Source organism: Bos grunniens, chromosome 7 (assembly GCF_055505025.1).
Source record: "Bos grunniens cultivar Pamir isolate PY7600 chromosome 7, Bosgru_T2T1.0, whole genome shotgun sequence".
Classification (NCBI taxonomy): Eukaryota; Metazoa; Chordata; class Mammalia; order Artiodactyla; family Bovidae; genus Bos; species Bos grunniens.
In genome coordinates this window covers 99,827,239-99,854,122 of record NC_141171.1, presented here as the reverse complement: position 1 = coordinate 99,854,122, position 26,884 = coordinate 99,827,239, and the positions used below count along the sequence as shown (strand labels likewise).

Sequence of the window (26,884 nt, the reverse complement as noted above, 5' to 3'; positions counted from 1 at the left end):
ATCTATAAAGAAGCACTGGGAACCATGAACTTCCTGACTTCAAGATATTAGGAAAAAGAATCTCCTATTTCGTTGTTTAGCCACACACAATCATATAAACAGACACTCCTGGGATCAGATGAATATGCAAAATGATACCATAAAGTGTTGCACTTCGCTAAACTGGGGCTACTAGTTCAGCTTTGAGTGTTGCGGGTTAACAAAAAGGACCAGTCGTATAGTTAGAAAACTGCCACAGTATATAAAATAAAAAATCAAACTAGCTGTTCAATGGAAGCCCAAACATTTCTGATACAATGTTCAAGCAAATATCTCTCATAGTTTTCTCTTAGAACATTCCTGTTCATTTCACAATAAAGATGGCAAACTGATATATTAATGATCAGGCCCATAGAGTATTATTGTTGTTCAGTCGCTCAATGTTGATTTGGATATAAGAGGTGAAGGAAATGCTAAGGTGGATTTTCCCTTTGTTCTCTGTACTAGCAACAGGGTGACACTGGGTGACATTTATGGCACCCTTATAGCAAAAGTACGTAATTTCAGAGCATAGATGTGAAGCAATTAAATCATAGTGTGACCTTATTTTCCTACCTTTTGTTTACCTGTGCCTGTTTCCTCACCTCCCCAAATTTATCTTTTTATTGTATATAAATAAAACTGTGAGCAGATATCCAGTGTGGGTTTTCTTCCTGGGAATAATGTTAAGTACCTTGATAGGCAACTAGTTCAGGAGCAATAAACATTGGACCCTTGTGGATGCTAGAAATAAGTTTATAAACCTATCTTTGTCAAAAGTCTATTTTACCATAGAGTTGAGAAAGAAAAAGAAAAAAACACCTCAAAACTATGGCAATTTGTGAAATTCAATTCACTTATCTATATCTGGAAAATGGAACATTGAAATCCATTACAAAAGACGAGCCAGAGAATTGGGATGGTTACCTTTTTGGAGACCAGCTTGCCATATTCCAATAAAGAATAATTATCAGCAGAAATGACACAGTTTGTCTTCTCTGAAAGACTACACCTATTGATTTTACCTTAGATTTTAGGATTTGTTCAATCCAGGCATGGTGTAATGCAAATTTGACAAACCAAGGGCAAATAATTAAAGGTCTCATGTGTCTTGCTTAGAAGTAAGTAAATCTGCAGGCTTTTTGAACCTCTCTGACTACACTGGTGCTTGTTCACCTAAAATTTAGCTCAATTGTCCATAAGAAGCTATTAGTCCATGAGAAGCCTACCGGGTAAAATAAAAGTGGAATTTTAGGGCAGGAGATCAGACCCTGCATAGATGAACAGTAACAACAGAATCAGTGGGAAATAAACATAAGACAAGCAGATAAGAGCTAAAGTCTGAAGCTGAAAGATTGCCATCCTTCCCATTTGGAGTTAAAGGATTAAAAACAAAATGAAACCACCACTCCCACCAAAACAGTCTAATCACTCTAAAGATTCTTAGGCCAGGGGGTGAGCAGAGTCAAAGGATAAAATAAGTTCCTAATCCTTTTAGAGTAATTAAAATAGGTGTGGGGCCAGGTTGCCCTAAAAGGACCCTGCAGATTAAGAGGAATAACTATCAGAGATGTTTGCTTACTTTGCTTCAAATGCCTATTTGAGAAAAACTGAGAAACTTTGACTTATCCCTGATGACATGTCATGAGTACTGAAGGAACCTGTATAATCAGAATGGAGAGAAATCCAAGTAAAAACACATATATTTAAGAGTTAGATGAAAAATAGAGCTGGAAACCTGGCTAGAGACCCTATACTGTGTCTTTATAATAGGATCCTGTAATGAAATACACAACATCCCTGGCTTTTCAAACAGCCAGACATAAAAGTTTGGGGATGATCCCTCTTCCATCTTCTTCCCTCTGCTTTTACCTTTTGCCTTGTATCATGCCATTAATATGGGCAGGCAAAATATGTTGGAAACTGTGGATTTATAAAACATTCAACTTCTGATGTAGGGACTGATGTGAAATTAAAGGAATTATCAAACATCTATCTTAGTAAGAATCTATCAAGCATAGCATCTGTACTGAGAATCATTTTTGCTGGATTCTTGTAAGTCACTGAAGATAAAGCTGTTTATGAATGCCATCCTTGAAAACGCTGGGAAAGCTTACGGAGTATCAGGAAAAAAAAAATTCCTATCACACGTTTATGAAATGGATTGTTTTACTATATTCATCCCTTCAGTAGTTTTCCTTACAAGTTCTTTTATCTTCCAACGTGAGAGAAACAAACTATTCTTCCTTTACTGTTTTACTTTAAAAAGTACATTAGATAAACCTATGTTGAATAAGCAAAAATGAACAGAACTACAATGAAAAGAGCAAAAAAGAAGGAAAAAGAGAATAGATAATAAAAGGTAGTGGATTATATCCTTGGTAAACAACTAAACTCCAGAACTAGAGAGAAGCTGACAAGGTGCAGGTTGAGTATTCAGGCCAAGGATTTGATTCCATAGTAGTGTTTACTTATCTAATAATTATGGGAAATCAGGCAAAAAGTGATGCGATTTCCCAGCCACATGTAGTGGCTGGTCAGGCTTCCAGATCAAGGGTGGAACATCTGTAAGCTACTCCAAACCTGTTCTTTTTCTCCACTTACTTCCCTCCTGAGCTATGAATGCAATTACACCAGTTTCCACTCATCTCTAATTCTTAGGTCAGGCTCTTTCTAATAAGACAGCCAAAGGAAGTACAAAAGGGACAGGAGAATAGCTAACATGTTTTCAAACACCAGCTACTTACAGTGTGCATTTAGTTTTGTAGGTGAAAATCTTAACCATATTATCACCATGATTGCTACACATCTAATGAAAATTTATGTACATTGTGTGCTAAATAAAATTTGGTGTACTATCTGGCACTTGAATCAAAGTAACTTATTATGATGCTTAAAATAGTAGATTTGCAATATAAGAATGACTATATGAAAGGAATGAAATATGAGCATTTTTAACAAACATGTCAGAATTTCATACTCAGATAAAAGATATCCTTTTCAAAGTAGTAACCTTGAGAAACTGTGTATTTCTAATAAAGTTGCTGCCACATATTAAAACATTTGGTAACATCCCCTTTAATGCCAACTTAGAGATCATGTATAATGATTATCATTGCTTTATCTTAATGGCTAGTTTTCTTATTTTCTGATAGATTTGATTCTTACTTCCATTTAGTTTTAATGCAAAAATCAGTTTATAAATAACAAGTATTAAATGAATTAACACTATTTCTAAGACACTACAGTAAATGATTTTCAAATATCACAAAATGTTAGGTATGATCTGGTTTTAATAACATTTTTAAATGATGAAGCTTCATATAATAAATCTGGAGGCTTGGTTTCTTTTGGAAAATAAAACTAAAGTATTTATCAACACTGTGTAAATAGTTCCTGATAATAACTATTAGTGGGAGCTGAACAAAGGCTGATCCCTTCAGAACAGGAAATATATTTTCTCTTTAGTCTCTGTTTACATAATATACAGAATATACTGACATCAGGGGGACTTGGCTCACTGTGGTAAGCCCGTTAGCATATAGGAGAAACTAACTTGGCATTTTAAGTGGTCAAATACTCCAAGTTACCTCATTGCTAGAGGATTACCTGTCCTTGCCTTGCTGAACTCTAGAGAGGCTTCAGGGTTTGTTTTGGAATAAAATGTAGATGGAAATGAAATATACAACTTCAGGGCAGATGCTTATCAACTAGCATGCAGTTCACCGCATCTGGACATTTAGCTACGAGGCAATATTCCAAGCTGAGGTTTCTTCATCAGCTCGGCCCTGGAGAAAACACTGAAGAGCAGAATCACTGTCCATAACAAACGGGCAGTGTGAGTGAGAGAGAAATCTCTGCTGTAACCCACCGTGATCTGGGGACCATCTGTTACCTACTCTATCAACCAGCCTGTCCTGACACACAGATTTAAATTACCTTCATGGCCCCTCTAGGAAAAGGAGTCCGTGACCCATACTCTTCCTGTCAGTTCTCCTCTAGTTTTTAGAATGTGAAAAACTGAAGCTCAGTAGGGTTATTTACACGTTCAGAAGATAATGAGGTCAGTCTCTGTACCTAGGTCTGACTCCAAAGTCTATGCACATACTTCAATTCCTTCCTCTTCTACGATATAACATGATGGGAACGTTTTCATTGGTACTTCTCTCACAATACTGTAAACAAATTAAATGGCTTTGAAATTCACTGGTTTCTGAAATATCTAATCAACGTGGTATCATAATTTAACAAGGAAGTTGTTAAAATACAATAACTTTTGACAGATTTTTAAAGAAATCATATAAAATACATATGCTAATCTATAAATCTATAGCTTTGGGTTTACTGTATAAACACATCTTGTTTATACCACATTCAAAGAATTTTAAATAGTATTTATTGTTTTACACACAACACAGACACTTTTATATTTAAAAAACTCAAACTTAAGATAATAAATTTGGCTTCTTTTCCCCACAAAAACGGGAAATACATCTTGATAAAGTTACACACCAGTTGGTTGTTGGGATTTATAGTTCCAAGGAAAAAAAAACAACCCTTAACCAGCCAAAAAATAAATTATATATATATATATACACATATATAAATAAAATGAACTGATTAGTACATAAACAGTTTACAATAATAAGGTAAATAAGAAAGAGAAATTGATCAGAAAACACACTGCTTTAAAGTAATTTTCAGATCTCTATTATAGTACAATTTACTCCCAGCAACTCTGAGCCCATTAAGAGCACTTCTATACAGAGAAAAACTAACAAATGATACACATTTATTGCAACAACAAATTGAAGGTTATCATAATATATGTAACTTAAATACCCCCCAATTGATAAAGTGGCTTTTTATTCCTTAAACATAGACATTCTGCTCTTCATTGTAGAAGATGAAGTTTTCTTATCAAAAGGCACATTCTTATCTGCAAGAAAAAAAAATACTATAAATGCTTATCCTGGAACAAATTCAAACACACTTTAAAATATCCCCAAAGACTTGGAGTGCCAGAAGATAATGAAAGTATTTAATTTAAGGAAATTATAATGAAGGGCACTAATAAAACAGTTACTTTGTCTACACTAATTATATCAGATACTATTCTTTAAATTATACTTCTAACTTTTTCAAACGAATTTTATACATTGAACCACTTTGACAAGTATACAATGTAATTATTTATTTATAGTTTCTGTAAACACAATCCTTAACAGATCCTATTTCTAAACCTTCAGAAAGTAGCATTAATTGAAGCTGCAGGCCTGGAAGTATATTCAATGAAACAATCAAAAAATGCTTTTAATATTTATAATACAGTTATAAAATTTTTCCATACAGAAGATAAGGCTTTCTATAAATTATATGATGTGGTAAATGCCTATTTTCTTACCTTATTGACTAGTTTATGGTAATATGAGGTTATATTTTCATCACACATATTTATACACTTTAATTCTATTTATACATCAGGCTTTACTGCTACTTAATCTAAACCACAGATGCTAAGGAACTTCTGCTAATAAGAGCCATTACAACCGAAAGCATTTAATCCAACCAAAAGCAAAGGTATGCAGATTTTACTAACTTAATAAGTTGTCCTTTATAATCATCATTAACATATAGAACTTCATTGGAGATACCTATGAGAACGAGTAATACTCTTTTCCAACTTAATGTTTTATCTAAATTATAATAAGCAATCTATAATAGATCTCTAAATGATTATGTTGTTATAAGCTAAGGAAATTCCAATATATTTTGAGGGTAAATTTAAGCTTTTTAAAAAAATACATATTGAAGGTTAATAAAAAACCTGCTACTCATGAACAATAATTGCCCAGAATTCATGTATTCATTCAGGGTCCCCTGCAAAACCAATTCTCTCTTGCCAGCTGCCAAGTTTAACCTTCAGAAAATACTTTGAATAGTCAGAGTGACATATTTTCATTGTCTGCTCAATATCTATTATCTCCTCTTTGCTAATAAAAATACTGATTTAGTTTTATGAGCTAAGTAGGGTGACAATATGCTGGAAGGAGGGAAGGTTCTGAGAAATTCTGATTTCCTGATAAAAGGACAGATGTGACTTGGGTTCTTGCCTCTCACTGTCTTTTCTGGTATACAGATGTGATGGCTGAAACTGCAGCAGCCATATAACTAGGATAAAGCTTTAGGTAAACCACACACATGTAGACCCTGTCATCAAACTGCCATTGCACAGATGCCAGCAGCCGACTTCTGCAGGCTTCTCATGATATGAGAAAAACTTGTGAGTCTCTGTGATTCTAGATTCCCCACTACTTATATTAAAAAACAGTCAAACTAATAGAAGTAGAGAAGAGACTGGTAGTTACCGGGGACTGAGGGAAGAGGGAAATGAGGAATTGCTACTCAAAGGGTATGGAGTTTCGATTATGCAAGATGAATATGTTCCAGAGATGTTCTTGCTATGTAAAATTGAACTTAAGGTTAACAATACTATATTCTGTGCCTAAACATTTTAGAGAGCAGATCTCATTTTAAGCATTCTTACACATGCTTTTCTATGAAGTAAAGCAAATGTGTAGTAATAATACATTTTATGGAAATCTCAGTTTGGGTATTTTTCAAGCTTCAAGAATATTCTGTCTCTGTAAACATTATGCAATGATACAGTATAAAAAAAGACATTTTCAAGGACAACCTAAGAGCTAACTCAGAAAATCCTAAACTATCAAAACAGCTATTAAACCAAATCAAGTTGGAAAGGGAAAACTGTCCTAGTGTAGTCAAGAATATTGTTATTCCTTCTTCATTTAAATACACTTGTAAATATTAGATTCCTGGATTTTTTTTTTTTTTTTTCTCCCTGGTCCTTTTTAAAGAAGATACAATGTCTTTGGATTGTACAGAATGAACACTATCTGAGAATGCTCGGGAAGGTTAATGCCTTAATAATTGTGTTTAGGACTTTTTGTTCATAAACTTGAGATCCTTGTCCCTTTACTGTCCTGCAACCCAACTCATATAAGTCAGCCTTCTGGGTGGCAAGCTCTGCCTGCATTGCCCATCCAGCCCAGCATATACCTTAGAGAGTCTACGACCCAGACTATCACAGCTGAACACAAATTCTGAACCAAAGCAGTAAGCAAGCATTTTATTAAACAGATCAACTGTTGTATGAACAGAAACTTGTGATTCAGCTACTCTATAAGAGTTTCCATTTGACAGAATTACTTTAGATCAGTCTAACACTTGTTCTAGCTCTGTACTGTCTAAAACAACAGCAATCTGGCAATTAAAGTTAAAATTTCAATCAGTTAAAACCCAGTAAAATTAATAATGGACATGAATTTGGTAAACTCAGGGAGTCGGCGATGGACAGGGAGGCCTGGCGTGCTGCGGCTCATGGGGTCACAAAGAGTTGGATACAACTGAGTGACTGAACTGAACTGAAAATTAAAAATTCAGTTCCTGGGTCATGCTAGTCAACTTTCAAATTTCTGAAAAGCCACATAAGGCTAGTGTGGCTACCAAATTAGACAGGGCACCTCTAGACCACGTCAAGAGATGAGAAAACAGCATTACCAAACAGTGTTTAATGTTACATAATCATTTAATAATATACACATTGTTCATGTTCTTTACCAATAAAGACATTGTGATGATAACTGGAACAAGGCAAAATTTCTTTCTAAGGCTCAGTGTCCACAGAAAAGTAAAACATTGAGAAAAACCCCCTAAACCCTACACAGACATTCTCTTTAACTGTTTAAATAATAACAAAGACAGCACAGTTCCCTTAAAGTGGATCAGGTACAGACTATCCTACTAGTAACACACACTGGACATCCTCAAATACCAATTTCTAGCTAAAATAAGCATTAGTACTTTGACAGATTCCTATACATACTCTATTTACTTTGAATAACCTTAAGTGTTTATTCTGATAAAATGTTATGCTCCACGTTGAAAGTAGTGATTTAGAAATTAGAATTATTTATTATAAATTATTATTTGCAAATTGATAACTGTTTGAATAAGATCTTCTTAAATGAGAGCTTCTGGTCAACACACTTAGATCTGTTTCCTGATTCTGATATGCTGATGTTAATAACCAGAAAATATTCTGTGGCCAAGTAACACTGAGCACAAATGTAACGAACACATATAATACAGTATTAAATTTAATGACAGAAGAGAAGAGCTAAGAACAAATTTAGAGTTTTTAAAATTACATACATGGCAGAAATTACTAGAATAGCCTTGAAGTGATAGAAGTACTAGCTTTTAAAAGCTGCCAACCAAGATTGTCAAAATGTCCTTTAGTGTACACCATTATAAAATAATAACAACAACTTTACTCTTCAGCAGAAATCAAACAGAATAACAAGGTATTATTTCCACTTGTTTTGTGTTATGAAGTAATGTTTAAAACTACATTTTTGAGACTGGTTATGAGTATTTATTTCCAACATGCTTGTAAGAAAATGAAAGGTAAGTTTTGGTTAATACATAGTCATCTCTGATTTCTCATCACATTTCTATCAGAGAGAGCTAAAATGTCCTACACAATTATTAAAACACTGGTATGTGGTTTAGTTTATAATTCCTTTGAGTAAAATGTTTCATTAACCAAAAGAAATTATGTCTAATATACAAATAGATGTAATAGGATAACAATAGCAAATTCAAGAGAAATTATATTAACTAAACAGCTTGAGCTATGTTTTCCAACATATGTACAAATTTTCCCAATTTAATCATATTAACCTCAAAGCTTAAATTAGCAGACCTAGTGGTAATGATGGTTAACTCCCTAATATCCATTCAACCCCAGATGATAATTCTGAACTAATTATGGTATTTTCATTTTTCTTGCCACAGTTCAATTTAGCAATGATCACATAACCAATGATACGAAAAACACAAATAAAATTCTGTTAAACAGTTTCTGGGGAAACTTTTCTCATTCCTAAGGAAAGAGACACAAGATAGTTGGTACCTAACTTTCATTGAAAATTACTGTTCAGGGCATGATTATAGGAACTGCTGGCACCATCCTATTATTGGTCTAAAAATGAAACTCACACATGAAGACAGTCAGAATTAGGAGGATCAGGGGGAATAGAAGCCAGAGCCCTGATGTACTGTTCTTGGAGTTGGCCCTGCCTGATCTATCTTATTACATGAAAAAATAAACTTCTCTCAGGAGATTTAGATTAAACCATATAGTAGCAGTTCCATATAGTTCAATCTAATGCAAAGAAATGGTAAAAATTATTACTCCAAATTTTAGCCACCAACAACAATCATTATTAAAATCTTGATATATTAAAAGCCACATCCTTTTATAGTCACTCAGGAAGAACTGACTACAAAAGGCTAGTTTTATACTGTGATTAAATCATAAGTAAATAAATTAATCTACTTTCTGAAAATGACTTGTTTCTTGTTATTTTATAGACAGAGTTTGGAAAATAAAGGTGAAGGAATTTTAGAAAGCACTTAAACAATGAAGGAAGCATCAGTAAGAGATGCTCCAACAAGAATCACCAGCAGTTTTATTGCAGACTAATATGATTCTGTGTTGCAACTAACAAAGCAGGCAAATAATATTTACATTTCTCATTTTAGGGGTCCCATTTGATCGCTTCTCAGCCTTTTCACTAAGATCAAGTACAGGGGTCCCCATGTGAAAAACAAACAATAATACTGTGTGCTAGTATAGAGGACAGAATGAACAGACTTTAGAATTATTTTCTTTATGGGTATAAATCATATAAATATTTAAAAAATGGAATGAGGATTGCAGTAGGAAGAGAAGCCTAGATAATTTAAACTCTCCAAGCCTCAGTTTTCCTATCTTTAAAGTGAAAGCAATACAAACTACTTTGCTAGACAGTCTCGATGAATTCATTGTATACGTAAGGAGCTTAGTACAGCGTCTGGTACATCCTGCACTAAGGTAGGCATTTACTATTAAGTGATTATTATACCTATTATAATTCTGCTACTCTACTCTCTCCAGTTTTCCTTCTGGCTCAGTGACAGGATCCGTGCCTGATCTTATCCCTCTGAAGACATTCTCTCTACCACTGCCATTCATTCCCTTGGATTTTCTACCATTTATATGACTGCTCTGGGAAGCCCTTGGTAAAAATCCTCTTTGAGGGTCTACAAAGACCTTGTGATATACTCTCCATATAAGTGCTGATTTTTCCCTTTAAAAATAATGCATTAATCATGGCATTAACCATGATTATCAGCCGTTACTAAAGTGAGTCACAGTGGGATCTATACAGAACAGTCTCCACTTAGGACAGTTTGACTTAACAAGTCTTTGATTTTATGATGATGTGAAAACAATACGGATTCATTTGAAACCATACTCCCAATTTGGGATTGAAGATAATCCAACAAGATCTTTTCTCAGGCTAGCACGATCTCCTTTGTGAAGCTGGGCAGTGGCAGGGAACCACGGTTCCTAGTCAGCCATGAGATCATGAGGGTAAACAAATGACACACTTAAACCATTCTGCACTCATACAACCAAACTTTAAGTGTAGTATTCAACAAATTACATGTGACATTCAACACTTCACTATGAAATAGATTTGCGTTAGATGATTTTGCCTAACTGTAGGCTAATATCAGTGCTCTGGCTAATATAAGTGCTCTAAGCATGTTTAACGTAGGCTATGCTAAATGCTGACGTTCAGGTTAGGTGTATTAAATGCATCTTCAATTTATGATATTGTCAACTTATGATGGCTTTGTGCAGACATAACTCCATAGTAAGTTGAAGGAGATCTGTTCATCTTTTCCATGAGATTGGAAATGTTGAATAAATTGACGGCATAATGCGTGTTTAATATCTGACACCTACACTGGAGGGTTTCCCAGGTGACTCAGTGGGTAAAGAATCTGCCTGCAATGCAGGAGACACAGGAGATGTGGGTTTGATTCCTGGGTCAGGAAGATCCCCTGGAGGAGGGCATACCACCCTACTCCAGGTATTCCTGCCTGGAGAATCTCATGGATTCTGGCGGGCTATAGAGGAGCCTGGCAGGCCACAGTCCCATAACATCAAAAAGAGTTGGACACAACTGAAGCAACTGAGCATGTATGCATACGCCAACATTTGTAAACCAGAGAAAGTCTTACCTATTAAATCTACTTCAAATAAAGTAACAGTTTTTACTCTATATCTCATCAGAAAATAATCTCTATGTTACAGAAGGTAACAGAAATACAAACACACCTCTATCTACATGTTTTTGAAACTTCTGTCCAGTAGCAGAAAAGAAATGAGTCTACCTTCCTCAAAGTGAGAGACAGAAAAAGAGATCCATGTGTGCACAGACTTTGGGGGAAAAAAAAAAAAAGCAGATATCTAAAATCAGTGTAGGTATTATTTAACATTGTTTGAAGAAGAAAATAAAAGGAGAAAAAAAACTAGCCTTTGCTTCTTGGCACCCTGAAGTGTGCATCCATCTCACTGCTCACTTCAAAAGGTACAAAAGCAGGCTGGGCCTAGAGAAGAGCCTTTCCTCTGGTTTTAGCAAGGCTGAAAAATGATAACCAGGAATCCCAACTCTAGCTCAAACTTCTTTGTTCTTTATTCCTGGCCTATGGATGTATATCTATTGCTAACTGCACGAGGCTGGGTATTTTATCCATTTTTGTTCACCACTATCCCCAGAGCTTAGTGGAGTGCTTCAGGATACATGGCAGACAGTTTATCATCGCTTTTAATGAAGAGATGACTCCATCCAATTTATTACATCCTCTAGGATATCACAGGCACCTCCAATATTCATGGTTAAAACTGACTCCACACCCTTTGACAAAAATCCCACTCCTATAAATTTACCCTGAACATACACCTCCAACAATACAAAAATATGTATGTGCAGGGTTATTCACTTCAGGATAACCTGTAACTGCAAAATAATTGAATGAAAATTACCCAAACACGAAAGTACAGGCAACTGATTCAATAAACCATGATACATACACCTGTGGAGCACTACACAGCTGTGAAAAAGAAAATCTCTATGAACTTACATAGCATGACTCACAGGAGTACTATTAAGTGCAACCAAAAAATATAAAAGTATATAAACTATAGGCTACACCTTGTGTAAGAGAGAGAAATGTAAGAAATATATATTCCAACCAACTTTCATCAAAAGAATCACAGAGGACCGACAAGAAAGTAATGAAATTGACCATCTACAATGGGTGAGGGTGGGAAGAATTGTGGAAGGGATCAAGAGAGCAGTACTTCTCTGAGTGTATCCTAGAGTGAGCAGGTATGTATTCTTAAAATTTTCTGGTATAGTTTTTACTTTTGGAGGCGTGCTGCTGCTGCTAAGTCACTTCAGTCGTGTCCGACTCTGTGCGACCCCATAGACGGCAGCCCACCGGGTTCCCCCGTCCCTGGGATTCTCCAGGCAATAACAACAACAAAAAAAACCCAAAACAAAACAATAAAGATGGGAAAGGCAGAAAAAACTAGAACAGAAACAAACGACTTAAATTATATTTTAAAGGTCTACTGTAAACACTGAAAAGGGAGAAAAAAAGAACTAAGCCAAATCACTTACAATACCTGACTACCCTCAGTTCTGGGCAGGATGAGGTTGTAAGGAAAAAATTGCAAACAAATCCTAAACTCTTAGTAGTACGTTTGTCTACTGTATATGCAAAGTGATTCTGACACGGGATTAGTTTTATTATAAGATTGAGCAGTAAGTAAATGTGTTGATGTTGTTGGGAGCCAGGATGTTGCTGGAAGTCATTTTTAACACAATGAACAAGAAAAATGTCATTATGGAAAAGGAAGAAAGCAAGAGAGAAGAACCCAGTGGGGATAGACTGGAATGGTAGAATGGGAGGCGTGAAGTAACAGTATATAAAGTATGCACATATATGCAAATGTGCATGTATATTGGAGCAAGAAATGTAACCCACTCTAGTGTTTTTGCCTGGAAAATTTCATGGATAGAAGAGCCTGGTGGGTTACAGTCCATGGGGTCACAAAAAGTCAGACACGACCAAGTGTGTGCACACACGTATACTCATGCATGTGTAAGGGCACATATGTGTGTGTAAGTGTTATATATACATTCATAGAATTGTCTGCTGAAGGACGTCTGATAGCAAAGAGCTCAGCTGGTACCCAAAGGAACCAGCGCTCCTTTGAGAAATGGCTGATTCCATGGCTGGTGCAGATACAAAATGAGCCTGGAACACCTTGTTAGGCCAGAATGTAAGGAAATTCTTAAAAAAAAAATGGGAGCAAGTCACAGGGGCATAGAAGTCAGCCTGAGTAGGCCCCCACTGGCAACTACATCAATGAATTATAAACCTTCGAAGAAAGAGAAAATCATGAATCTTTACAGTCAATAAGATAGACAGTAATAGTGTAGGGTAGTGTGAAGTCACTCAGTCATGTCCAATGCTTTGCGACCCCATGGACTGTAGCCTACAAGGTTCCTCCGTCCATGGGATTTTCCAGGCAAGAATACTGGAGTGGGTTGCCACTGATAAGACAGATATATAGATAGATAAAGAAGAAACAAGGATAAGCTCTTGCTAACAGTACATGTCAGTGCTAAATGTAAATATGGAGGAAATGCTGAGGTTGGAAAATCACAATTTTACAACTATCATGGTGAAGATTAAATCAGGCAAGAATAATGACAAATGGGTACTAAATCTAGGGGGAAATTTTGATGAGAAGCAGAATACTGTATGATTTTAAAATGCCTTTGTAGTAGTTGCATTACCACTGCTACTCAAGGACAGGTGAACACTGTGTGTCTGCAGGTAAGGATGTCCCGAAAAGGATGCACAACGATCTATGCAGTATTTCCACCAAGAATGCATACTCTGAATCTAATAAAGAGGAAATATCAGAAAACCACTTTTATATAAAATGAGCGGGATGCCTTCTTCTGTATCATGATGACTGGGAAAGAGAGAACGTAAGAGAAAAATGAAGTAAACTGTTAAAGATAGGTGACTCTAGATTAAAAGTTTAGGATACTTTTTGTAATATTTTTATTCCTATAACTTTTCTATAGAATTGAAATTATTCCCAAGGGGCAGGGGGAATTACGTAATGCATGTACATAGGCTCTTTGAAGGAAAAAAAATCCAACAACATAGAAATATATAAAAGGAAAAGTAGAAAATGAAATGTCAGCCCCCAAATCTCACCTATTCTCCACTGGAAGGTAAGCTTTACAAAGTCAGGATATTTAAAATTTTTCTTTTCTGTTTTGTTGCTTTTATGTGACCCAAGCCCCTAGACTAGTGCCAAGCATTAAAAAATTGCTATATGAACTAGCTGCTATATCACTGATTTATTGGATGGATGAGGTTTAGATGATAAAGAATCCGCCTGCAATGTGGAAGACCTGGGTTTGATCCCTGGGTTGGGAAGATTCCCTGGAGGAGGCCATGGCAACCTACTCCAGTATTCTTGCCTGGAGAATCCCATGGAGAGAGGAACCTGGTGGGCTACAGTCCATGGGGTGGCAAAGAGTCAGACACGACTGAGCGACTAAGCACAGCACACAAGCACACTTAATGATGTGCCGTCCTCCTTACTTAGTCCAGACATATGTATAAGTTTTCCCCAAGTCATTTAAGTAAATGGTATCATAACATTAAGAAATTCAAGCTTATTTCATTATCAATCATCATTGATAATTATCATTATTCCCAAAACTTGCATCTCCATTATTACTGGGTTCTTTGTTCGGCCTGAATGAATATCTTGGCCAATCCAGTATTTCCATTTCTCTATCCTTCACCTTCTAAACAGAATACTTAACTCCTGTTGACAATATCTTTCAAAGCCTCTTGAATAATTCACTCCACTCTATTTCTCTTTTCTTAAAAAACAAATATATATATGTATATACACAGATATTTTATTTATTTGCCTACTCCAGGTCTTTATTGTGGCATGTGGGGTTTAGTTCCCTGACCAGGGATTGAACATAGACCCCCCGGTATTGGGAGAGTGGAGTCTTAACTGCTGGACCATCAGCAAAGTCCCAACTTCTCCAATGCATGTATACCATCTAACTGATCTTTTTCCTGGTTACCTTACTTCTCCAAGAAGTCCCAACTTCTCCAATGTATGTATACCATCTAACTGATCTTTCTCCTGGTTCCCTTCTCCAAGAAGTCCCTACTTCTCCAATGTATGCATATCATCTAACTGATATTTTTCCTGGTTCCCTTACTTCTCCAAGAAGTCTCTACTCCTCCAATGTACATGTGTATCATCTAACTGATCTTTTTCCTGGTCCTCTTGCTGTTTATCATAATCTTCCTCCAATTTATGCACAGTTATCTTCAAAATATAGCTTTCATTATGTTTTCCCTATCTTAAAATTTTCCAAGTGGCTTTTTGCAACCTGTAGAATAATTTGTAACTGATTTAACATGGGTCACAATCTGCCTCTAATTTATTGTTCTGCCTTTTGCATTCAAAGCTCAAAAATCATTCATTCCCCCATTCATTTCTTTCATACATACTAATATAGTATACATTTCTTTCAGTTCCCTGAATATACTTTACTCTGTTGCTTCTGATTCTCTGTGACTGCAGTTCTCTCTCCAACTCTGGCCCCTCTAGCCACCCTTCATTTAGCTAATTTTTATTCATGTTTCAAGTCTCAATTTACCTGTCACTTCCAAGAGGTTTTTCTGGATCATTCGTTTCTGCAACCCCACTATATATTCCCACATCATCCTATTCTTCCTCTTTCTCTGTTTCTGTAACTCTGACTCATGTTTAGCTCCCTGATGGAATGCAAGCTTCATGAAAAGAGGGGTTTATGAAAGATAAATAGGAGAGAGAGGCCTGTGATGAGGTGAGACGCAGATAAGAGATGGCTGTGGGTGACAACCTCATGGAAACTCTCGCCTTCTTATATCCCTCCCACCTTCCCTGCTTCTGCTCCTCTTGATCTCTCCTAGGCCACTTTTCCCACTACAACAAGAGGTCTCATTCTTCAAGGCACATCTGATTATTTGATTATATACACTCTAGCCAAATAATATCAGTAACAATAGCAGGATAACAACAAACTCTTTAAAAAAAAAAGACAACAACCGAAAAAACTGGCACCTTCCCAGGACTTGTCACAGCTGATCCCCACATGCAACATGTTGCACGTATAAATACACACGCACATACAACAGTCTGCATTTTAGACATTCTGTGCTGCTCACTTTCTGAATAAACTATCATCTGTCACAACTACAAACTCTGGGTTGTTTTTGCTGACTGTAACAACCTTTGTCTTGAGTCAAGCACACTTGAAATAGACAAGCTAGGCTTCAAGTTCAGTTCCTCTTTGGAAACAACCCTGACTGACTAAGTCGACAACTTCCTTTTCTGTGTTCCCTTTCTGTGTTTGTGCAGAAAGAGGTGCCTCATATGCACTGAAGTTTTTAAAACATGACAAATACTATACTTTTAAAATATAATAAAAACTTTGCAGAAGATTAAAGGAAAATAATTATACAAAAAGTGAGACTCTGCCCCCCAATCCTACTCCATGAGCACCTTCTGTAGGGTCAGCCCAAGAGGAGAGAAAAGATGAGCTGTTTGCTCATTCTCAGTTCCCAACAGTATCTCGAAATGACTCTCATTCTAGTATGTAAAGATAAATATCTGTTACATACAATGGCTCCTAAATGCATGTGAGGAACTTCATCTGACCTAAGCAAACAGTTAATAACTGGTAATATTAGACAATGGGAACTATACAGTACTTTATAGCCAAATTAAGGGCTTTTCATGGCGTATATTTGAATGTTCTAAATAAACCTTAGAATGTTCTAAATAAATACATTTTAATGTACTTTATTCATGTTTATTTTCACTAAGATACAGAATTGCTAACGAGCAAATACAGTTGTTTGGGTCACACTTATATATCTAGACTCTACTATTACTATGGCATTTTATGAATATGTTTTTATTAAATGAATTAATTACCAGCACCCAAAAGCTCATATATACTTGAGTTAATAATCCAATTTTTGTTGAGACTTTTTTTTTAACCCCCAGATTTCTATTACTTTTTCTATGTATGTACCTGACTCTGGATGCTGGCTTTTCTTCACCCAAATAATTTCTCCTCTATTCCAACATGGCCTTCCCTATTGAGTGGAAACTTTATTGCTTCCCTTCCTCATGCCATCTGCACTGAAACTAGGCTATATCCATGTAACTCTGTTTATCCAAACCTTTTAGGAAAGCTCTTAACTCAGTGAGAACAGATATAAGAACAGACATAATAGCCACAGTATCAGACCGCTGACCATTAGCCCCACAATTTTGCCAAAAACGCTGATTACAAATAGAGTAACAAAGACTAAAACCAAAATATTTTCAGAATGCAGAAAGAAAATCAAGTTTACTAATCTCCCTCTACACCTCCCAGAACCTCCCCCCGCCCCACTCACATGCACATACACACACAGAGGATTATCTTCATGCAGCAGCAAAAGGGAAGGAAGCCCCACAGGAGCCCTGCAGTGACAATTTCTCCGGGAGATGGTATTCTATCCTACACAACTATTTTAGCAAAGCAAAGTGAATGTGAGCTATTGGTTGGGTAGCACAAAAAACTTCATTAAACAGAACCCAAAACTCATCATTTAGGATAAAAACTGTTAAAAGAAATTCAACTTTAAACTGCTCAACACTTACCTTCGAGGATGATTGGCATCAAACAACGTGTTATCATCCTCCTCATCATCTTGCTCTAAAGGGGTCAATTCCATGTTTTCTATGTTAGTGTCCAAAACCCCGTATCTCCTAGTCTTTCGGTTCCTTCTTCTCATCCTATTAAATAGAAAATATTAATGAATAAAAATTATTTCTAAGTGTGGTATGGATGATTTTAATTTTACACTTATTTGTAAATTAAAAATAAATTATTCCACTTTCTGACACTGAAGGCGTTCAGTATCAGAATGGCTACATTTCAGAAATGTAACCAGTTAACCATTTAAGATTATTTATTTTAGATTACTTTTTAAACAAAACCTACTCCTGTATGTCTGTGTGCCATCACCATTTCTTCTGACTGACACACTTTCTTCTCTGTCAGCTGATAATGTAGACAGATAATCTCTTAAGTCTTTGTTCTGGTCCAATAGTTTTACTGAGGCCTTCTATTCCAGCCGTTCTCTCATCTCTTGTAGGCCTTCTTACTTCTTAACTTTCAGCCCCGCTAAGAAACTGTATGCATCAGTTCAGTTCAGTCGCTCAGTGGTGTCCGACTCTTTGCGACCCCATGAATCGCAGCACGCCAGGCCTCCCTGTCCATCACCAACTCCCTGAGTTCATTCATACTCACGTCCAACGAGTCAGTGATGTAATCCAGCCATCTCATCCTCTGTAGTCCCCTTCTCCTCCTGCCCCCAATCCCTCCCAGCATCAGAGTCTTTTCTAATGAGTCAACTCTTCGCATGAGGTGGCCAAAGTACTGGAGTTTCAGCTTTAGCATCATTCCTTCCAAAGAAATCCCAGGGCTGATCTCCTTCAGAATGGACTGGTTGGATCTCCTTGCAGTCCAAGGGACTCTCAAGAGTCTTCTCCAACACCGCAGTTCAAAAGCATCAAAGTCAAATTAAAAAAACAACTACATATTGTAAAATAGAATTTAAACTTAAAATGAGATTCTCCTAAGAATATCTTTCTTTTTTTTTTTTAAGAATATCTTTCTTAAGTCTAAAGATATATGCAATGGCTACGTGGTCATGGCAGCTTTATGGCCATAAAAACATCAAATACAATACACCCACATGTAGTGATGTTTTTTTTTTTTTTCCTGTCCTCAGGGAAAGCCAGAAACACTTATGAAGGCTTAATATTGGGCTGATTCAAGGGACCATCTACTTAAAATATTAATAAACATTAAGTGTAAAATATAATACATATAAAAAATGTATTGAAATCTTAAGTAAAAGGCTACTTCTAATATGCAGTGTACATTATTTTTGAACAAAAGAGCAAAGGAGGATTTAAAATTCATGCAATTTTAACAGCTGTGGTTCTCTCCACAAATAATTATTTTCATTAAGCTTGCGATGCTCAAACTTTCTATATATGTTAATAATTACATATATAGCATTATATATTGTACATTATTTTACCAGACAGAGTAAATGCATATTGCAATCTGAAAACAAATTTTGTTGGGTCTTAAAAAATGGAACTTTAAATATGTAGAGAGGAAAATATGTAAGCCTAAGAAAGCAAAAGAAAGTAGCAGTATGGTTTATACTATTGAATTATATTCCTTTATCACATGGCAATCACAGGTAAATGATCTTGATCAGATACCTTCTAGATATTCAAGTTATTATTCAAATAGTTGTCTCAACTGAATGCAGATTCCTCAATGTTTCATTATACTCAGGTTGGTAAGAATCATTTCTGTTTAAATAACGTAAAAGCTACAGTAGAAAAATAAAGCTAAAGTAGTAAAGTAAGGTTGATAAAGTTTTATGTAAAAATGTATGATGCTACATAAAATAAACACAACAGAATAAAACTTCATTTCGTTTTACTACTCTGTGAAAGGGAGACAAGCAATCATTGTAACTTGCTATAACTTGCTGCACTGATCTGATTTTCCTGTTTTAACTGAATGCCTGTAGGATATTATTAAGTAATTTCTTCTATTTATCATTCAAAACTAGACTGAGGAATACAGTACTTAATGGATATTTTATATACATACACTCTCCTATGTGATCAGGTACAATGATAAAGCTGAGTAAATCTTAATAAAGATACAACTAATGATATAAAATTTACCTTGAGTATTTTGGGGCAAAAAGGTGAATTAGTAACCAACAATGATTTTTGGAACTCATTTTGTTTTTGCACTGAGACAAAGCTATATAAAAATTGGTGAGCCACAATTTCAGTTGTCCATGACAACACAGTATACAACACATAGCAAAAATTATTTTATCTGAAATTTCTCTCATCTTCATCTCCCATTCTTTTTTCTCCTTGCCCCCACCCCATCTCTAGTCTTGTCAGACCTAACCTCTTGCGGATTAGTTTCAGAGTTCATATATTAAAAGAATATGGTATGGGACAGATTTTAGAAAATACCATGAACACTCCCACCAAAATATTACAGCTGAAATTGCAGATACAAAAAGAATTCACTAAAAATAATTACTGTTTCCTGGGTGTGCATATAAGTCAGGCAATTGAGGTAAGCAGCTTACAAGCACTACCTGAGGTAATCCTCACCACAAGCCTTTAAGTATCCTTATTCTAAACATAGAAAGTCAGACCTTAGAAAAAATTAATTTTGGGACTGTAAATAGTAGAGCAAATAATCAAGCAATTTTATTCCCAAGTCTGGGTTCTTAAACATTAGGGTGTATTGTCTTCCTATATGATTCTAAGTAATTTTAACCAAGGTCCAAGGTTAGCTACCAGTCTTCTGATCCCTAACACAATCATCTTACATTATACTAGACTGGATATATTGTTTTAAGTGAATTGCATTTTCTGGTTCATCCTTTCCTGGTAAAAAGTAAGAACTTGGAAAAAAAAAAAAAGTAAGAACTTGGTAGCTACTAGCAATAACAAGTGCATTTGTGTTCTTCTGGTTAGGCCATTTCTTAGTTTTGAACACTGCAACAGTTACCTGCTTTTTATTTATCCTGAAGGAAACTTCTGCCTTAACAGAACCATGATTTTGCTTAGACAGCAACTGACCCCAGCCCTGTTGTTGTTGCTTAGTTTCTTAGTCTTGTCCAGCTCTTTTGCAACCACATGGACTGTAGCCAAACCAGGCCCTTCTTTCCCAGGACTTAATTCACCTCTCCTTCTGTGGAGTTTGACTCCTCAACTAAGGGACAAAGAGACTGAAAACTACTGCATACCTTCACAGTGGATTGTTCCTGCCAAGAAACCTCTGTGATATTTTAGTGTCTCCTCTCCTAAGCTGACTTAGTTTCTGTGAATCTCCAGTTGCTCTTTGACTGTTGTTGTTCAGTTCCTCCGTTGTGTCTGACTCTTTGCGACCCACAGACTGCAGCACACCAGGCTTCCCTGTTCTTCACTCTCTCTCAGAGTTAGCTCACACTCATGTCCACTGTGTCAGTGATGCCATCCAACCATCTCATCCTCTGTCGTCCCCTTCTCCTCCTGCCTTCACTCTTTCCCAGCATCAATGTCTTTTCTGATGAGTCAGCTCTTCACATCAGGTGGCCAAAGTATCGGAGGTTCAGCTTCAGCATCAGTCCCTCCAATGAATATTTAGGAATGTTTTCCTTTAGGATGGACAAGTTATCTCCTTTAAGTCCAAGGGACTTTCAAGAGTCTTCTCCAACACCACAGTTCAAAAGCATCAATTTTTTGGTGCTCAGCCTTCTTTATGGTCTAACTGTCACAGCCATATATAACTACTGGAAATGCCATAGCCCTAGACAGACCTTTGTCGGAATGTCTGCTTTTTAATATGCTGTCTAGGTTTGTCATAGCTTTTCTTCTAAGGAGCAGGTGTCTCATAATTTCATGGCTGCAGTCACCATCTGCAGTGATTATGGAGCCCAAGAAAATAAAAGTCTCTCACTGTTTCCCCATCTATTTGCCATGGAGTGATGGAACTGGATACCATGATCTTAGTTTTTGGAATGTTGAGTTTTAAGCCAGTTTTCTCACTCTCTGCTTTCACCTTCATCAAGAGGCTCTTTAGTTCCTCTTTATTTTCTGCCAGAAGGGTGTGTCATCAGCATATCTGAGGTTATTGACATTTCTCTCTGCAATTTGATTCCAGCTTGTGATTCAGCATTTTGCCTAATGTACTCTGCATATAAGTTAAATAAGCAGGGTGACAATATACATCCTTGACATAATCCTTTCCCAATTTTGAACCAGTCTGTTGTTCCATGTCCAGTTCTAATTGTTGCATTTTGACTTTCTGAGATCTCAATATTCTTTCAGGAAATCCCCTTTAGTTTAAGTTAGCCAGGGTTATTCTATGTGTTTAATTAAAATAGTAACTAATAGAAGTAATAATCTAATATTCCTTTAATATTGGAAGGAAGTGTTAAAGAAAAAATACACAGGAGATGGAAAATGTTATTTCCTTTGAAAAGTCTAATAAAATCACTGTTTTCTCTACCCGAACATTTCTCAGTGTAATCAAACCCAGTTCATTTAGTTAATGCCTGAATGCAAACACTGTACTTAGCCTTAGCGAAATAATGATTTGTAAATAGCCTTTGTTCTGAGGTTTTTGAGTCTTCCCTAGACCCACACTGATCCTTGATTAAGAACCAAGAATGCTCATATATTAGGCAACTGCTTACCCAATGCCTACCACATTTTGTACATAATGTTCAGCACTGGGGATATAATAGAGAATAAGACATACAACGAGTCTCTTTTCATAAAGACTATATACTAATCTTAGGAAGCCTACTTTATTCCTTCTATATATATATATTTCAATTTCTACAGAAAGAATCTAATTTTTCTTTGGAATAGTTCTAGACTCAGAGGGGAAGTTACTTCTAGTTACACATTCATAATAACTGAATTAAATTAAAAACAGTATGGAAGTTTTATGGAGTTCAAGTACTTTACAAGTAAAATATTTTCAGTGTTTTCTCATATCAGTTAACGAAAGGACGATTTTTGGCCCGTTCTTCCTTGTTGGCACAAATAAATAATGCTGTTGCGCTGCCACACCTATTTTGGAAGTGGAGAGTCAAAATGGATATTCACCAAAATAAGTGATCTTCATAATCTGGAAGCAAAAAGAATGAGTTCTGTTCTGAACATTGCCCAGACATTGTTAGCATCAATCAAGTTGGATATCAGGTGGCCAACTATATTTAGGAGTTGGCCTGAATGAATGTACTAGATACTGGTTAAAGAGTCCAATTTTTCTTAGCTATAGATTCAGAATTTTGCTGTTAACAGACAATGTTAGTGACTCATCCAATAGAATCAGACTGAAAAGACTGTACCCTTATAAGCTTTACAGAAATGAAGATGGAAAATCCATGGCAAGAAATATTTATATGTTAAGATTACAAATAAGGTGAAAGCAAAATGAAAAAAGATCATCCCCCAAAAGTTATCATCAGACTCATCATTTATTTTGTGTATGAAACAATACTTAGGGTACTCCAATGCTATATGGGAAATATACAGCATTAAATAAAAATTACATGGTGAGAAGAATAATTACTGCTCAATTTTCTTCTAATATTTTTTTCATATCAAGAAGAAAGTTTCAGTTTGGTGGTTATATGCCTATAACACCTCATGAACATTTTCTAGCTTTCTCTTTAATAAAAAGTGGGCCTGGATTTGCTGGGTTTTGTGAACCAATACTATGCAGCTCAAATAATGTTTCCACTGGTGATTTTCAAACATTTGATCATAAATTGCTTTACATTCTTAGAAATTATTTAAGACCCTGAATAGATTATAATTATGTGGATTATAAATATCAATTATTAATATATTAATTAAACCTAAGAAAAATTTAAATACCATTTGCTTTTTAAAATTATAATAAATCCACTACAGATTAACATAGCTTTTTGTGAAAAATATATTGTCAAAAAGAAAACCAACAAAGGTGAAAAAATGGCATAGATTTAGATTTTTTTCAAATCTTGTTAATGTCTGGCTTAAATAGATAGAACGAGATAGAAAATGAAAAGAGAGAAATTAGAAAAATAGAAAACTGCTAGATTTTCATATCTGCTTCAGCCTTCAATCATTTGCTATGCGTGGTCTATTTGAAGGATATGATGAACTTGGAAAATGGAGGTACATTTTAATAGCTTTTCAGATTCTGGTGTTAACTTTTTTTTTTTTTGATAGAACACCAAAACTCAACAAGAGGTAGTTTCTTATGAGTTGGCTGCACTGTGGAATTTGAAACTATTATCACTGAACTTCTTGGGTCCTATAAACTTCTAGTGAAGTCGCTCAGTCATATCCGACTCTTTGTGACCCCATGGACTGTAGCCTATCAGGCTCCTCTGTCCATGGGATTTTCCAGGCATGAATATTGGAGTGGGTTGCCATTTCCTTCTCCAGGAGATCTTCCCAACTCAGGGATTGAACCTGGGTCTCCCACATTGTAGGCAGATGCTTTACCGTCTGAGCCACCAGGGAAGTCATAAACTTATAAGGGAATGTATTATTTTGAAAATAGTTTCAATATTGCAGATATCTGAACAGGTCTCAGAGATCCCTCCCACCCTCCAGGATTTCCTGTTGTGCTGTACTTTATCAGTTAGTTATTTAAGCCAAGGAATGTTGGCTTAAATAATGTTTTTCACTCACAAAATAATAAACAGATATGTTTAAAAGGAAACTTTGTTTAAGTAAATCCATTTAAAGAAATATATGAAGTGGTTGAGGGTAGGCAGTTATAGGAAAAAAAAAAAAAAAGTGAAATAATTTGGAGAACAAACCAGTGCATTCCCACACAACTACCTCTACTGCAGTCAAAAGGAGGCAACTACCTGGTGCTTCCTTAGCTCTTCTCTTGGCTGGCTTCTTCTAACAGTGAGTTCTTAGCTCTGCATTTCAGCTCTTCAGAGAGGTGGTCCCCAACTAAGAGGCTTTATTATGATTTTTCCAAATCGGTCTCATTACATAGTTGGAATGTTATAATACCATGATTCATGCCATAAAGTAACTTTACTTCTATAACAATAGAACGCATCAAGTGGAAGTTACTTACAACAATGTAAAATATCACTAATTGAACTATATAATTCCTTTTCTACTAGATAAGGCATTAAATGGAGTAGAAAAATAGGTGATAGTCATTTACTTATTCATAACCTGGTACTTAATCAAAAGGTTGATCACAGATTTGGACACAGACATCATGGAAAAAAAAAATTCAAACAAAGCAAATGATGGATTGTACAATCAGTGATGATTATTATATACTGTGGGATATCACTTTATTCTCCTAGGTCAGTTTTATCGTAGGTAAAGTGAAAGATGTCATTTAAGTGTCCATATTTGTAACAAATCTGAAATTTAAGTAATTCTGTAATCTAACATTCTATAGTAAGAATACGGATAAGGCAATGACAACCCACTCCAGTACTCTTGCTTGGGAAACCCCATGGATGGAGGAGCCTGGTAGGCTACAGTCCATGGAGTCGCGAAGAGTCGGACACGACTGAGCAACTTCACTTTCACTTTTCACTTTCCTGCATTGGAGAAAGAAATGGCAACCCACTCCAGTATGCTTGCCTGAAGAATCCCAGGGACGGGGGAGCCTGGTGGGCCGCCATCTATGGGGTCGCACAGTCGGACACGAGTGACATGACTTAGCAGCAGCAGTAAGAATAAGCTCAAAAAACTATTCATTTCTAACTTTAAGCTTCTGAATGACTTAGAATTATTTACAGATGAATTCATTTTAGAAAAGTTTTTTTGAAGATTAAAAAAAAGTAAATCTATCCATTTACTAATTCAAATTTTGTAAAGTTAAAATCATACATAGTGTTAAGATATTAAACATACTCTCCAACATTATAACGGGATCATATTTATGACATTTTTCTTCCTTTGCTGCATGGGTATCAGTTTTCCATCTTATCAAGAAATCGGTAACATTTCACACCATATTATTTCAGTTCAGTCGCTCAGTCGTGTCCGACTCTTTGCGACCCCATGGACTGCAGCAAGCCAGGCCTCCCTGTCCATCACCAACTCCCTGAGTTTTTACTCAAGCTCATGTCCATTATTTAGTGTCTTGCAAAATGAATGCTAGATGTTTCTAATGCGGACTCTAACAACGATTGAACCATACGCAGTTGTCAGTTTTCCAGGTTCAGAAAAGGTGGAAAGCAAGAAACTTCATAAGGTACAATCGATGGTGGCGAGTTAAAAGTCAACAGCAGGAAACTGCTGTTAAAAGAACTTCTTTAAATCATCCTTAAAGATCATTCTGCATTACTATCAATTTACTTAAATACTGATATAGAGGTTCGGTGTTAATTTATAGTTTACACATGAAAAGGGAGGCAGCAGGGACTTGGCGTTCTGAACACTCCCAAAGGTACCACCGGCTTTCAAGACCGTCCTCGTTACAAGCTCACTCCGCAGGCACAGTGACTGAGGGGGTGGGAGGAGGTCGGCAGATAAGCGCGCTTCAGGCCTGCCGGGGAGGCTCGCGGAGGCTTCGCCTCACCTGACCGTCCTGACGACGAAGTACACCAGCACCGCGCCGCTCACCACCATTAGCACGGTCAGGGCCCGCTGGGTCATGGGCTTGTCGCCGGGGTCGGGGCTCACGGCCAGGACACCGCCCGCCGGGCCCCCGGCCCCCGCCTTCCCGCCGGGGTCGTCGGCGGCCGGCCCCGCCCCGGGTGTGCTGCCATTGCCGCCCTCGGCTCCCCGCGCGCCCGCGGCTTCCAAGGCCGGAGCGCGGCCCGCGGGCCGGGCGGCGGAGGACCCGGGTGGCGGAGGGGGCCGGGTGCGCGGCCCGCGCGCCGCAGGCTGGAGGTCGGGCGCGGCCCGAGCTGCCGGCGGCCGTCCCGCGGAGGGCCCGCTCAACTCGGGCAGCAGCAGCGACAGCAGGAGCGCCGAGGCCAGGGCGCGGCTGAGGCAGCAGCTGCAGAGCGTCGGCTGCATGGTCCGCGGCCGGCTCCCTCACCGCGCGCGAGCTCCGGCGCCCGCCGCCCTGGCTCCAGGCGGGACCATGGGCGTGTTAACTGAAGAGACGGAGGAGAAACGCTGACGGAAGCCGGGGCGAAGCCCTGGCCCGCTGCAGGTGGCGGAGGCGGCAGCCGCAGCAGCTGC

The 26,884-nt window shown here is 37.0% G+C and overlaps 1 protein-coding gene across 4 annotated transcripts in view; it reads right to left on the bottom strand.

The window, feature by feature from the left end:
• FAM174A (family with sequence similarity 174 member A) overlaps positions 1-26,852 on the bottom strand; it is a 29,468-nt gene extending 2,616 nt beyond the window's left edge. Inside the window, exons 1-3 of one of the 4 annotated variants that reach the window (XM_086413263.1) lie at positions 26,274-26,852; positions 17,762-17,896; positions 4,398-4,957 (exon numbers count right to left, since the gene is read on the bottom strand). In XM_086413263.1, coding sequence (XP_086269389.1) covers positions 4,954-4,957; positions 17,762-17,896; positions 26,274-26,716 — 582 coding nt within the window. In that variant the 5' untranslated portion in view covers positions 26,717-26,852 and the 3' untranslated portion in view covers positions 4,398-4,953. Of the gene's footprint in view, positions 1-4,397; positions 4,958-9,398; positions 9,483-17,757; positions 17,897-26,273 lie in introns of those variants that run through there. The other 3 variants (XM_086413265.1, XM_086413261.1, XM_086413264.1) reach the window with 3 other exon arrangements.
• Positions 26,853-26,884: the final 32 nt, after the last annotated feature.